The 15,366-nt window shown below is 36.7% G+C and overlaps 2 protein-coding genes and 1 non-coding gene across 3 annotated transcripts; 1 reads left to right on the plus strand and 2 right to left on the minus strand.

Moving 5' to 3' along the window:
* Positions 1-311: 311 nt before the first annotated feature.
* On the minus strand, positions 312-809 carry LOC145957301 (uncharacterized). Its single transcript, XM_083073531.1, has one exon. The coding sequence runs from the start codon at positions 807-809 to the stop codon at positions 312-314; it is 498 nt and encodes a 165-aa protein (XP_082929657.1).
* A 50-nt stretch (positions 810-859) lies between these two features.
* On the minus strand, positions 860-7,975 carry LOC145957302 (uncharacterized). Its single transcript, XM_083073532.1, has 2 exons — positions 7,107-7,975; positions 860-1,034 (listed from the first exon to the last, which is right to left on the minus strand). Exons 1-2 carry the CDS (start codon positions 7,973-7,975, stop codon positions 860-862), a joined length of 1,044 nt encoding a protein of 347 aa, XP_082929658.1.
* Positions 7,976-8,020: 45 nt separating this feature from the next.
* LOC114915597 (small nucleolar RNA R71) lies at positions 8,021-8,126 on the plus strand. The gene has a single exon (XR_003803692.1). It is a non-coding gene; the product is annotated as a small nucleolar RNA R71 (small nucleolar RNA).
* The last annotated feature ends 7,240 nt before the right edge of the window (positions 8,127-15,366 follow it).

Raw genomic sequence — 15,366 nt, forward strand, 5'->3', positions numbered from 1 at the left:
CCCCTTCATCATGGGCAAAAATCACATGCAGAACGGCCCGTTTTGGAACTCATCCAGAATGGCCCGTTCTGGAACTCATCCAGAACGGCCCGTTCTCCATCCAGAACGGCCTGTACTCCCCTCTAGAACGGCTCGTTCTCCATCCAGAATGGCCCGTTCTCCAACCAGAACGGCCCGTTCTCCAACCAGAACGGCCCGTTCTCCCTCCAGAATGGCCCGTTCTCAACTACGACTTACAAGTCAATTTAATAGCTTGGAACGGCCCGTTCCAAATTGGGAACGACCCGTTCTGAGCTACTAAATCACCCATATTAGGCTTTTGGGCCTGAACTTGCTACGTCACACATGGCATCAAGAATATTAAAATGGACAATACAATCACCAAATTCCATGGACAATGTACCAGCATACACATTAATCTTAGTTTGGGCTGTTTTCAAAAATGGTCTGCCTGAAATGATTGGGGCAGATCCATGGGAGAATCCCTCCTCCATGTCAAGCACATAGAAATCAGCAGGAAAAATCAGTTCACCGACCCGAACTAAGACATCCTCAATGAAACCTGTAGGGTGGGCGACACTTCTATTTGCCAACTTTATCACCACACCCGTAGGTTGCATAGGACCAAGAGACAAAGATTTAAAAATGGACAGAGGCATGACATTTATAGAAGCACCCAAATCAAGCATGGGATTTTCAAATTTACTGTTACCAATAATGCAAGGTATATAGAATGTACCTGGGTCCTTACATTTTTCAGGAATGTGCAGAACAAATTTACCTATGAGTGCTGAGACATTTCTGCCCATGCTGATTCGCTCATTGCCCTTCATTTTCCTCTTATGAGTGCATAGCTCCTTCAAGAATTTTGCATATCTTGGATTTGCTTTATGGCATCAAGCAGAGGTATGTTCACCTCTACTTTCCTGAAGGTCTCCAATATTTCCTTATCAACCTCTTCCATATTTTTTCTTGGAATCAATTTAGGAGGAAATGGAAGAGGGATAGGAGGCTGCTGCAAATCAGAATTGGTGCTGGAAGAAGGTCCACCTGCATGCAAATTTTAGGCACCAACTGGTTCATCATTTTGCTCAGGTGTAGATGCTGGAATTGGTACTGGCACAAGTGCAGATTGATGGAAGGTGGCTTAGTTCCATGCACGCCCTTGATCTTGGTTCAACAAGGGAGACTCCAAAAGATGATGAAAAATGAAGGAGATGGTGGCGGAAGCACAAAGGTGAAGGTGAAGAGGGTTTGCTCAAGGTTGTTTCATCCGAGTGTAGGATGAAACCTATTTAGGGTTTTGCTTTTATGGTGGAGATGGGAGGAGGTTAGCCAAAGGCAACCTAGTGCTAAGGAAAAGGTTGGTGTTTAGGGTGATAGAGGTGGCGCACAAGGTGTATGGGAGGTGTTTGGTGGGGTGTTGCTCCTTTTGGCTAGCTCACTTCACTAAGGTTGGTGAAGGCCACCCAAGGTAGGCCAAACTCACTCACTCACGGTGGTGGAAGGAGGAGGAGAAGGGGAGGAGGCCGTGGAGTTCCTAGAGACTAAGGAGAATGACAATGAGGCAAAATGCACACTCAATATCATTAATATCCAAAGTGTCTACAAGGAGCTAGACTAGGGGAATATATAGGAAGGCTTGCATTTAGGGTTGCATTTAGGGTGAGTGGCCGAATTTCACTAGGGAGAAATGCACCCTAAATGAAATGCCAAATGCAACCCTAGATGCTACTTGGTGGCCAAGTTTGGCATCTTTAAGGGTTTAGGTTGGCTACAACAAGGTGCATGATAAGTCCATGCATCCTTGGCCCTCCAATTGGGCCTAAGCCTACCTAACACCAAAAAAAAATGACCAAACAACACCACTAAGTGTGCGTCACCTCCTTAATGGATGCACCCTAGCCCAATTAAAAATCCTAAGCATCTAAATTACCCCAAAATACAAGGGCCAAAAATGGGAAATACAAAGAAATAAATCCTAGGACTAAAATACCCCAAAATACAAGGGTAAAAATGGAATAAAGCAATACATTCTATACTACTCAAATTAGCCATAGTCATGAACCATGTGATGGGTCTCACATGAAGTGAAGTACCAAGGATGGTCCTCCATCATACCCTCCTTCTTGAGAAGGATTTGACCTCAAATCTTTAAGCTCTTCCATTCCATTGATCCTTCAAAAGAAGTGAAACCACAATTAGGGGAGTAAAAATTAAAACTTAACTATGCAATCCTTAGTACATAATTTGTTGAATGAAAGTGCTTAGGGCAAAGGGAAGAGCCAAAGAGGCATCACCAAAATTTTATTGACCCATGCAATTCATTCACCAAATCATCTAACTTAGGATTGGGTGCCTTTTATTCAATGATGGCTTTTAAAAAGGTGCTCATCCTCCATTGCCATCTTTCTTTGGCACCAAAGAAAAGAGGATGGCACAAGGGTTAAGGTTCACTTGAACCTAGCCCTTTTTCTTCAAAGGAAAATTTCTTTTTATCTTTTCTTTTCTTTTTGTTTTTGTTTTTGCTTTTCTCTTCATCATCTTTCTTAGCCTTTAGTTTGAGTTGGTCCTCATTCACTTGAGAGGGTGATAGAGGACACCACACAAACTTCTTACCTAAGTGTTGGAAACTTATTTTATTGGTGAGGCCATTATGGATTATGTGCTTGTCAAATTGCCAAGGCCTCCCAAGTAAAATATGACTAGCATCCAATGGCACTATATCACATAGAATTTCATCCTTATACTTGCCAATGGAGATAGGTATATTTACTTGTTGGTTAACTACAATCCCTCCTTCCTCATTGATCCATTGCAATTTGTAAGGTTTAGGATGAGGGAGAGTAGTTAAGGCTAACTTGTTAACTAATCTAGTACTACAACAGTTACAACTAGATCCACTATCCACAATGAGAGAACAAGTGTTATCAAAAACTTTACATCTTGTGTGAAACAAGTTTTCTCTTTGGGATTGGTCTAAGTCACTAGATTGGTTACCAAGGAGCCTTCTTACCATTAATAAGTCTCCTTCACATGGGTAAGTTTCTTCCTCGGATGCTAAGACTTCTTCTTCATCACTTGAAGATGAGGAAGTAGCTTCATCAAGGCTACTATAGTGATCTTGACCTCTTAAAATCATGGTTTTCTTGGTGGGACATTGTGAAGCAATGTGCCCACGGCCAAGACACTTGAAGCACTTGATATCACTTGTCTTAGTGTCTTTGGAAGGTGCCCTTTGAGAAGTTTCTTTTTCTTTTTCTTTGGGAAAAGGTCTGGAAGAAGGACCTTCCTTCTTAAAATTCTTGGAATAAGATGGAGTGGAGTTTTTTTGAAAATATTTTCTTTTTAGTTGATGCTCCACTCTTGAACAAAGTTGAACTAATTCATTCAAATCCCTATAAGGCAAAAGTTCAACTTTGTCCCTTATTTCAAGGTTTAAACCACTTTGAAATCTAGAAATTGTGGTCCTTTCTTCTTCCCTAATCCCAGCCCTCATCATTAGCAACTCCATAGATTGCCTATATTCTTCCACACTAGAGGACCCTTGTTTCAATCTTTGAAGCTTATCCATAAGCTCTCGGTCATAGTATGGAGGAATATGCCTCCTTCTTAAGGCACTACGGAGCTCATTCCAATATTGGATTGGGGGCTCATGATTTATTCTCCTTTCTTTTTCTAAGGAGGTCCACCAATACATAGCATGCCCTTGGAAGCTAAGGGTTGCTAAAGAAACCTTCCTATCTTCACTTATTCCATGGCAAGAGAAAAGTTGTTCAACTTTCATTTCCCAATCTAAATAATTTTCAACATTATCCTTGCCATGAAATGGGGGAAGATTGATGTTAGGTTCCCTATTGGAGGACTCCCTATTTCTATGATGTCTTGGGGGCCTTTGATAGTAATCATCATTGTGATGACTACTAAAGAAGATATCACTTGGAGGTTGGGTATGATGCCCTTCCTCCTCATGAGCACTTGCATACATGTGCCCCTTTCCTCTTGAGGGTTGAGGAGAAGTGACTTTTGGTCTTGAACCACTAGCCTCTCCTCCCACAACTAATCTTTCAAGTAATCTTTTTATTTCCTCATTATTTCTTTCTTGCTCTTTTTCTTTTCTTCTAATTTCTTCCTCTCTTTTTATATTTTCTTCCTCTTTTCTTCTTAGGTAATCTTTCAATTGCCTAAGCTCATCCCTAACACTAGACCTAGTACTATGAGAATTATGACCATGTACACTAGAATGCTCACTCATCTTTGATCAAAAGGTTTTCACAAAATTTTCACAAAGAGTTAAAAAGGTTTTCACAAAGATTAAGTGATAAAAAGGTTTTCACAAAAAGTTTTTAAAGGTGCAAGATAAGTAGAAAAGGCCTAAGTATACAAATTGAACCTTCAAGGGGAGGTGGACTACAAAGAATCACTTAATAACCAAGCCCTTTTCAAGTAAAAATCACTAAGCCCTTTTTACCTTTCTTACAAAAACAATTTTGACACTACCAAGTGTGTGTGTGCACGCACCCCTAGTAGGCAAAAGAATTAAGCCTTCTAAACGTTTTGGAAGCAAAAGTAAAAATCCTAGACAATTATACTAGTAAAGCTATAAAGCATGCAATGGAAAGCAATTTAGAACATACACTAGTCGAGGTCCTAGTGAAGGTTTTCAAATCACCTTCTCTACACGCTCTAAAACCCAAGTTGAAGAGGTTTAAAATGGCCAAAATTACAAACCAAAGGGAAGAAATGAATGGCCTAAAACAAAGGGCCGAAAGTAAGTAAAACAATGTAAACAAGAAATTAAGTCTTCAACTCCTCCTCTTGTGGTTCCTTCACAATGAGCAAACGAATTAGCACCTCTCCAAAGTGTTTACTCTCCTTTGGTTTAGTGAAAACCCTTCCAAAGGCTAGGTTGGGTTTTGGTTCACTCCTCCACTCAATCCACCAAAGGATTGCTACTTTGCTAGATAGGTGCTTCACCTACAATCAATGAAAACCAACCAAGAGCAAGAGTTCCAAAAAGATAAAACTGAAAAGGCACAATTAGGAAAGCTAAACTCAAAGAGAATTTATGGAGACAAACAAAAGAGGCCAAAAGAAAGACAAGCAAAAAATTAAGACTCAATCAATAAAAGATAGCACTCAAAAGAATAAACCTAGAATGGCACTAGAATGGGTTTGTGTTTAAGTTTCACTTGCTTAAATCTTTTAATGTTTTCGGTCCAGCCAAGGTATAAGTCCCAAAAATATGTCCAAATTGTCAAATGTCCAACTCCAAATGCAAAGGTAATGGTCCAAGTCCACAAGTCTAGCAACAATTCCTTTTTGTCCAAGATTTTTGTTCTTGTTCTTTTTGGTCACGGCAATTGGCCTTTTAATTGTCCTTGGGTCAATTTTTTTTTAACTTTTTTTTCAGCCCAATTAGTTGCTTAGGTTTTGCACTTGTGGTGGCACAAAAATTAGGTCAAAAATATGTAGCATAGGAGCAAGACAAGTGGCGCATCCTTAGAGGTTCTTTAAGGAATATTTTGAGTGGAATTGGTTTTGTACTATTTAGGTCAAGTTGTTTTAGCACAAAATATCCAGCACCTCTTAGATTCTTTTAGGGTTCTTGGAAAACAAGAAAGCAACTTAGACAAGTGAAAATGCAAGGGTAAAGATGGGCGGTTTTTCTAGCATGTGCAAGAAGGTTCACACATGGAAAATCATGGCAACATAGAACATGCTAGAAGCTATTAGCATGCATGAATGACCTAGATAGGAATTCTATATGACACGCCCACTTAAGATGTATGCATCATGGTATTTTTCATGTTTTCATGCAAGGTGTTTGGGCACATACATGGAAAATATGTAAGACAAAATATAGGAAGTAAAAATGACAAAACAATAGGTAGATTCAAAAAGAAAAATGCATGAACATGTAATACTCAACCTAGCATAGAAATATGACAACCTAACAATGGAACCTAAAACATGGAAGGTTCAAGGAAAACAAGTATGAACCACACAAAAATATTCGGTCAAGAGAGGAGAAGAAGAGAAATGACCGAATACCAAAAAAATAGAGAACAAAGAAGACTCAAAGGGAAATAAGGAAGGAAAACATTTACCCTTGAAGAACCATGGCTCTAGATACCACTTGATGGAAGGTGGCTTAGTTCCATGCACGCCCTTGATCTTGGTTCAACAAGGGAGACTCCAAAAGATGATGAAAAATGAAGGAGATGGTGGCGGAAGCACAAAGGTGAAGGTGAAGAGGGTTTGCTCAAGGTTGTTTCATCCAAGTGTAGGATGAAACCTATTTAGGGTTTTGCTTTTATGGTGGAGATGGGAGGAGGTTAGCCAAAGGCAACCTAGTGCTAAGGAAAAGGTTGGTGTTTAGGGTGATAGAGGTGGCGCACAAGGTGTATGGGAGGTGTTTGGTGGGGTGTTGCTCCTTTTGGCTAGCTCACTTCACTAAGGTTGGTGAAGGCCACCCAAGGTAGGCCAAACTCACTCACTCACGGTGGTGGAAGGAGGAGGAGAAGGGGAGGAGGCCGTGGAGTTCCTAGAGACTAAGGAGAATGACAATGAGGCAAAATGCACACTCAATATCATTAATATCCAAAGTGTCTACAAGGAGCTAGACTAGGGGAATATATAGGAAGGCTTGCATTTAGGGTTGCATTTAGGGTGAGTGGCCGAATTTCACTAGGGAGAAATGCACCCTAAATGAAATGCCAAATGCAACCCTAGATGCTACTTGGTGGCCAAGTTTGGCATCTTTAAGGGTTTAGGTTGGCTACAACAAGGTGCATGATAAGTCCATGCATCCTTGGCCCTCCAATTGGGCCTAAGCCTACCTAACACCAAAAAAAAATGACCAAACAACACCACTAAGTGTGCGTCACCTCCTTAATGGATGCACCCTAGCCCAATTAAAAATCCTAAGCATCTAAATTACCCCAAAATACAAGGGCCAAAAATGGGAAATACAAAGAAATAAATCCTAGGACTAAAATACCCCAAAATACAAGGGTAAAAATGGAATAAAGCAATACATTCTATACTACTCAAATTAGCCATAGTCATGAACCATGTGATGGGTCTCACATGAAGTGAAGTACCAAGGATGGTCCTCCATCACAGATGGAGGTGGAGGTACTGCAATGGGTATGTCAATCTGTTTCCCTGACCTCAATGTGATGGCACTCACATTTTTTGGATTCTGCACAGTTTGTGAAGGCAACTTATCTGAATTTTGAGACTGTGCCTGATTGAGTTGAGTAGCCATCTGCCCCATCTGATTTGTCAAACTCTGAATGGAGGCTCTAGTCTCTTGCTGAAATTGCATGTTTTGAATGGTCATCTTCCTCACCAACTCCTCTAATGAAGGCTCAGAACTAGAAGGTTGAGGAGCTGGTGGTGCAGGAGCTTCATGTTGTCTCTGTTGCTGCTGCTGTTGGATAGGGGGAGGCACATATCTGCTAGGACCAGCATTGTTTTGGAAGGGAGGGGATGGTTGTTGCTGCTGGTTAGACCATCTGAGATTGGGATGATTTCTCCAACCTGGATTGTACCTATTGTTGGAGAGGTCATAACTCTGCTGTTGTTGTTGCTGGACAGGAGGTCTGTTGTAAATATTTGTAGCATATGCCTCTGGATGCTCATTTACTCCTGACTGTTGCAGAGAAGGGCATACATTTGTGTGATGATCATTTGAAGAACAAAGGCCACAGACCCTTGCTACAGATGCAAATTTTTGATTTGTAGCAAGTTGAGTCACCAGGTTGACCAATGCATCAAGTTTACTCTCCAGCTTTTTATCTGTATCAGTGGCCACATCATGAACTCCTCGGATGACAAGTGCATTGTCATTTTTGGTACTAAATTGTTGAGAGTTGGAGGCCATTTTTTCTATCAAGTGCCTGGCTTTAGCTGGGGTCATGTCACCAAGTGCTCCACCACTTGCAGCATCTATCATACTCCTCTCCATATTATTCATCCCCTCATAGAAATATTGTAGCAACAACTGCTCAAAAATCTGGTGGTGAGGATAGCTTGCACACAACTTCTTGAATCTCTCCCATTACTCATATAAGGTCTCTCCACCAAGTTGCCTGATTCCTGATATATCTTTTCTGATTGCAGTGGTCCTCAAGGCAGGGAAGAATTTCTCCAGAAACATTCTTTTCAGATCATCCCAGCTAGTGATGGACCTGGGAGCCAAATAATACAACCAATCTTTAGCAACTCCCTCCAATGAATGTGGAAATGCCTTGAGGTAAATGTGATCCTCTTGAACATCAGGAGGCTTCATGGTAGAACAAACAATATGGAACTCCTTCAGATGTTTATATGGATCCTCACTTGTATGACCATGAAACTTGGGCAACAAATGGATTAGTCCAGTTTTAAGCACAAAAGGAACATCTTCTTCAGGATATTGAATGCACAAACCCTCATAAGTAAAATCAGGTGCAGCCATCTCCCTAAGAGTTCTCTCACAGGGACCATTATAAGGTTGTTCACCCATGTTTTCTGTTTGAATTGAATCAAGCTCAGATGCAACAGTTACACTAAGACTATCACTATGGCTATGACTATCACTATCACTATCTAAAGAGGGAATGATATCCTCTCTAATTAGTCTATGGAATGTCCTATCAATCTCAGGATCAAATGGGTGCAAAAAAATTGGGTTGCTCCTAGTCATGCACTACATGCACACATGCATCAGGACACGTGAACAGTAGGAGTAAAATGGGAATTTCCATGAAAACTTAGAAACTATCAAAACCAATGCACCAATATTATCCTAAAATCATTAGAAACTACCACAAAAAATTTGAGAGCAAAATTCAAAGCCTAACTATATGAACTACCTAAGAAAAGTTTGGAAAAATAGGGAAATAAAACTTCAAAATTAGAAAACAAATAGTAAACGATCTTTTTTTGAAGATCTAGCTGGGCCCAAGTTATGGCCCTTTGAAGTTTTGCTGAAAACAATTTTCAAAAATTTTGGTATCTCCAAATTTTGACCAAACTGGGTGCCCTAGCTATTTTTTACACAAAATATAGGTTGAAAGAAGTTACCACACAAAATCTGAGGCAAAAATAACAAGTCTAGCTATCAAAACCAAAAATCACAATTAATTGGAAAATAACACACAAACACACAACCTTTTACAAAAACCGATGGTCCCCGGCAACGGTGCCAAATTTGATCGAAGCCGTATCCGGTCAAATAAAAACAATTAAATGCAGTACTAGGAAGTTGTCCTAGGTCGTCTCCCAAGGACCATTTTTCTGTTAAAGGCTTAAACACACGAAGTGGCGGGGGGTTTGGTTGTTCAGAATTTTTTTGTTTGTAACACAAATAAACGCAGATAACACAGCAAGTAAAATAGATTGGCTCCTTGTTCGGATTATAACTCTCTTATCCTTGGTTCACAATGAGATTAATATATTAACCACTTAATCCTTGTTCCATCCGAGTTAACCAACTAAGCGAAGATTAACTCAAGATTTCCCTACATGAATTAAGCAAACGTATACAACATCAACCTCTTCACAGATTAAGCAAGTACGGCATTGAGCACATCCCATTAAGCATGGACACATTGATACAGAGGTTAAATGGAGAAGAACAAAGCAGAACAAAGATATACAAACATACCCAACCTCAAATAGAGAATACAATCCGTAACAAGCTATTGTATATTGCTTCTAGGGTAGGTTACTTGGGCACTTTAACTCCATTTAACCTAATCTAGAAAAACACTCTTTTCATATTCATCATTAGATCATTGGTGAATTCTTTAGAGTTAGGCTTCCATTGTGTTTGATAAGTTTTCAAATTCAAATTCAATTCCAAAATCTTTATCAATTTTTCCTTGTGATTGTTAAGTGAAATCCTTACTTCTGGTGCATTGTTTGAGTTGGATTCAAATTCTGGAAAAATTTAGTTGCTGGAAAATAGAGGAAAATACAGAGAAATTAAGTTCAAAAGATTTAGAAAAAGAAGAGAAGAAAATACAAAAAGAATCCAAAACAACATTCATCACTAGTGCACTAGAAATTGAGATTTTCATTTGAAATTGCTAACATTTGCGTGCGTGTGCTTTGTGCATGAGTTAATTTTAATCTAAATTGACTGAGAGTGAGTATGATGATGATTTAAAATACTTGGAAATATTTTTTGAAGTATAAAATTGAGTTTTTGAAAACTAACTCAAAATAATCAATTATCATTAAATGTAATCGATTATTCCAGCAACAGGTGAAAAGAGCCTTACTGTAATAATCGATTATTTGTGAAATAATCGATTATTCCAGGAAGCACTCTCTAGAATAATTGATTATCCTGCAAAATAATCGATTATTCTGTTCTTGAGTGATTTAAAATAATCGATTATCTGGTTCTGAAAATTTTATAAATAGCCTTCACACTTTGAAACTTCATAACAAAGAATTGACAATCAAAAAGAGAAAAACCATATTGTGAAGTCTTTGTGACCTTCTTTGAGTGTTTTCTTTGTGAAACCAAGAAGTAAAAACATTTTGGAATGCTTTGAAAGAGATCATCATCATCATTACATTCTTGGGAGAGAAAGATTAAGATTTTCTTTTGGAATTCACAATTTGATTTGTTTAGCTTCTAGGTGAATTCATTCCTTTAATTCTTTGTGAAAAGTGTAAGGGAAATCTTGAGTAGGTGTCTCAAGTGGTAAGGAATTCTTGTAGTGGGTTTCTATAAGAAGTACTTTTTTGGGGGCAAGAAAGTGGTTATCTTGAATGTAGAAGTATATGCATGTGTTGTATGCTTGTAAAACTTCTTCATTGAGATAGTGAAACAAATCTTTATCAGTTTATGATTAAGGACTAGATGTAGGTCACATGTGGAGTGGCTGAACCAGGATAAAAGACTTGTGCATTCTTCTCTCCCACTCTTATCTTTTAGATTGAGCAAAATCTTTGTTGAGTGTTAAAGTGGATAATCTTGATTAATATGTTTGTATGCACAACATTGCTTTAAACTGAATCAAAGTGTTGCATATTAAGTGTTCTTAACATTGAGCTTTATCAAGATTAATGAAGAAAACATATAAGACTCATTCCCATTAGCAAGTCTTTCAAGGAACTTCTTTGAGAATTCATATTAGAAAAGTTTAAGTTGAAATAAAGATCCTTAGAACTCTGAAAAAAAATTTAGTGTCATAGAATCCAATTCACCCCCTCTCTTGGATTGAGCCATTCTTTTCTAAAAAACATTTGTGGTGTGAATTTTTGGTGTAAAAGGAAATTACCTTCTCTGGAATTGTTTCTTAAAATTGGAAGAAAAAAAGATAAAAAAAAAAAAAGAAATAAAAAACAAGAGCAAAAGCTGAGAAGAATAGAAAACAAGAAAAAAAAGGAGAAAACAAAAGTTCACCAAGTGTTGGATCTAGCAATTTGATTCAAATTTTTGTGTTTACTTCTAATCCTTTTGGTTTTCTTAATCTACATTAGTGCTTATCTAGGAACCTTCCTATTTGAGTGCTAGCTTTCTTGAGAGTCTTAATTTCTAGTTTTACTTTGTTGGCTTTCTTTGAGTCTTGTCATCATATACTTAATCTTTTGTTTGGTATAAGCTTGCTAATTGTGCTTTTTGTTTTTGTCAAGTTTTCTTTCAAAAAAATTCTAGTGCTGGAAGTGGCTTCAAATCCTTGCAAGAGAATCAAACATTGACTCAACAAGTTTAGGAAAGGAGGATTGCTAGATCTAAGGCCAAAGTACTTAAAAATTTGACCAAAATTGTGACCTAAAGTTCTAAAACTTCTAAATCCGTTGCTAAAGTTGTCTCCATTTCCGTCTCTAAAATCTGTTTTAGGCTAGTTTATTTTTCTTGCAATTTTCTTTGCTTTAAATCAATTGTAATAGCTTGGAGGGAGTATTAAGAAGCTGGTCAGGCATATCTAAATCCCTATAGATCACTCACGTGTAGATCTAGTGGAAGTGGCTTGAAAATTTCATATGATTTCAAGCTTCCACTTAGGAAACCGACTAGCTTGTTAATCTTTGATCTTTGCTATTGTTTAATTTTTTGATTTCTGTAAATTTGAGTAGTGTGTGTTGCTTTTACTTGCCACATTTAGATAGAGTTCAAGAAATTTTTTTGAAAATCATAAAGCATCAAAATTTTTGTGAAAAGTTTTGTGGAATTGAAGCTACCATAAGGGGGTTTAGTAATTTCCACTTGAAAAGGATTGGTTATTAAGTGGCTCTTAGTAGCTCACCTCCCTTGATAGTGCAATTTGTATACTTAGACCTCCAAGTGCTACTTTTATTCCTAGAGAATCCAAAAATATTTTCTTTTTGCATTGCATATAAAAAAACTTCTTAAAAACTTAACCATGAGTAATCATTCACAAAGTGGTAGCGATTTGGACTCACCAAAAAGTTTTTCTCACCTTGTTAAAGAGTTAAAATCACTAAAACTTTGGAGGAAGCAAGAGGTACTTGCCAAAAAAAAAGAGAAAGGATTGGAAGGGAAGTACAACTTGTTATTCTCGAGGAAGAAATACAAAAGGTTAAGCAACAAAAAGAAAAACTTTTAGCAAAGCTAAAACAATAAAAGAAAAGTAGCAAAGGTTCCCATATTTCCACAAGCCATGAGGAAGTAGGAAGTTTAAACATAGATGGATATTATCAACCTACTCCTAGGAGATTCATAAGAGAGCCAAAGGTTAGGGAATCACGAGTTGATCTCCCTCCCTTTCACAGTAAAGAGGATGTGGATGCCTACTTGGATTGGGAAATGAAAGTGGAGCAAATCTTCACTTGTCACCAAGTAGGGGAAGAGAGAAAGGTTCCCCTTAGCTGTAACCCCCTCTCCAGATTACATATGCTAGTTATAAATAATTATTTATATTATTATGAACAATATGTAGAAAAGATACTTAAAGAAACGAATTAAATTTATTCAATTAAAGTTTTATTCAATAAGAGTCACTAGATATTACAAACCATTTTATAAGAACTTAGTAAAATAAAACCCCATATCCTATGCTCTGGAGTTTTGCATCTGACCTTCTAACTGCACGTCCAATTTTTCTGCATTATGAGATCTCCAATATCTAGGTTTAAAAATATTTATGGGGTTAGACATTTAATTTCATTCACATCTCACACAAACAAATAAGACAAGTGCGTAATAAGTTCATACAATTATCAATACACACAAAAAATTGATAAAATTTTTCATTAATAATAGTCCAAATAATGCAATATGCTTATGAGATGCAGATTTTGACTGAAAATGTACTTTTAAAATCATTTTGACTAAATACTCCATGGAGATTTTCCCTTTTGAGTGTTTAGTGAAGCTAGAGCTTAACATCACTCTGTCCAATGATTCGGAAATGCCCCACTAAATGTGAACAAGTAGATAGTAGTCAGAGTGTGTGGTGCACCTGGCAGGCTACCATGACACAGAATCAATAAAGACTGGCTATCTATGGGATTGCCCATGCCCAAACACTCCCTAGACCAAAGGTTTATCCCCCAGACCAGAGGTCCCGTCTTACCCATTCTGCTCAAACCCCATTTACTATATTCTGACATTGGTAGCATAAAACAAATACCTCAGTCAGACTTTCACAACCATATCAAGATCTCTCTCACTTTATCCTTTCGTTTATCCATCTCATACTACCAACTGTCCTTGACAGTACCCACTATCACAATTCTCAATCAATCTCTTGCCACCAATGTCTCGGATAGTAACCATAAAGAAAAGAATTCTCGTAAAAATTATCATTTCAAAGTTACAAAGCTTGTTCTTTTTCTATCAAATATCCTTGGTACAAAATTCATTTCTCAAATATTTATTTTTTTTTAATTCTTTTCTTTTCCCACCAAAAATCTTTTGACTAAAAAATGACATTATGAAATATGCAATATGAAATATGCATCACTATTAATCTATCACTTCAAAAATTATTCTCAATCAAACTCTTCAAATACAATTCAAACAATTTCAATAGAAACGTTCAATCATAAACAATCAACCACTTCAAGATTCAACATTAAAGCATCAAATTTATCAAAAAGTACAATAAAAAACCATATCAACTAACCTAAGGTTCCATGCATCAAAACTTATAAGTAAAAATTAATATTTATTCTACAACTATATAGACATGAATAAAATTAAACATCTAACCCATACCTATTTCTCCAAGCTTGCTAGTTTTCTCCTAATTTCCTTGATTTCTTCTTTTGATACTTCTTTTTCTTCCTCTTATCTTCTTCCTTTCTTCCCCTTTTCTTGAAATTTTAGTTGTTTACTCCATGTTTTCGTCCTTGGTTGTGGAAAAGATGGATTATTTTTGGGTGTTTCTTTGGCAATTGGTTTATGTCTAGTTGTTAAGGGTTATTGGTGAGCTTTTTGGTGTGGTTTCTCCTATTTATACTAGTCTCCACCTTCATTCTCCAATCTTCTAGATTTTTAGATATTTCTTGATATTTCCTAAGATATTTTAATAACATAGTGATTAGGTGTCCATTTTGTAGATATTTATAGGAATTTTTAGAATTTCCTTGAATTATTTAAGTATCTTAATGATTAAGTTTCTAATTTATTTAATAATTTGGTGATGAGATGTTCACTTTCTAGAATTTTGTAGAGTTATTTAGTTATCTTAATTATTAAGTTTTCAATTCATTTTAATCACATGGTGATTATGTGTCCCTTATTTTTTGTAGAAATTTATAAAACATCCTAGAATTTTGTAGAATTATTTAAATATCTTAATGGTTAAGCATCTAATCCATTCTAGATTTCTATTATGTAGAATTTTATAGAACTTTCTTGAGTTATTTGAATATCTTAATAGTTAAGCTTTCAACCCATTTAATCATTTGGTAATTAGATATCTACTTTGGAGAGTTCTGTAGAACATTATAGAACATTGTAGAATTATTAAAATATCTTACAAATTAATTATAAGTTTGAGAAACTAATATCATCATTAGAATCTTGACCATTAAAAATATAAACTTTTGTGTCATGATCATCTCCTAATTATGTTAATTAAATAAATTAGGATTTGCTTATGTGACATAATTTAATTGGTTGAGACTGTTAGAAAAGAATGGCTCAATCCAAGGGGGGGGTGAATTGGATTCTATGACACTTTAAAATTTTTTAGAGTTCTTAGGATCTTTATTTCAATTCAAACTTTTCTAATATGAATTTTCAAAGAAGTTCCTTAAAGACTTGTTAATTTAAAATGAATCCTATATGCTTCCTTGATTAATCTTTGATAAACTTCAAGGTTAAGAACAATCAATATGCAACACTTAGATTCAGTTTAAGCCAATGTTATGCATACTAACACTTTA

Source organism: Cajanus cajan, chromosome 4, assembly GCF_000230855.2.
Source record: "Cajanus cajan strain Asha chromosome 4, NIPB_CcT2T_4, whole genome shotgun sequence".
NCBI classification, from domain to species: domain Eukaryota; kingdom Viridiplantae; phylum Streptophyta; class Magnoliopsida; order Fabales; family Fabaceae; genus Cajanus; species Cajanus cajan.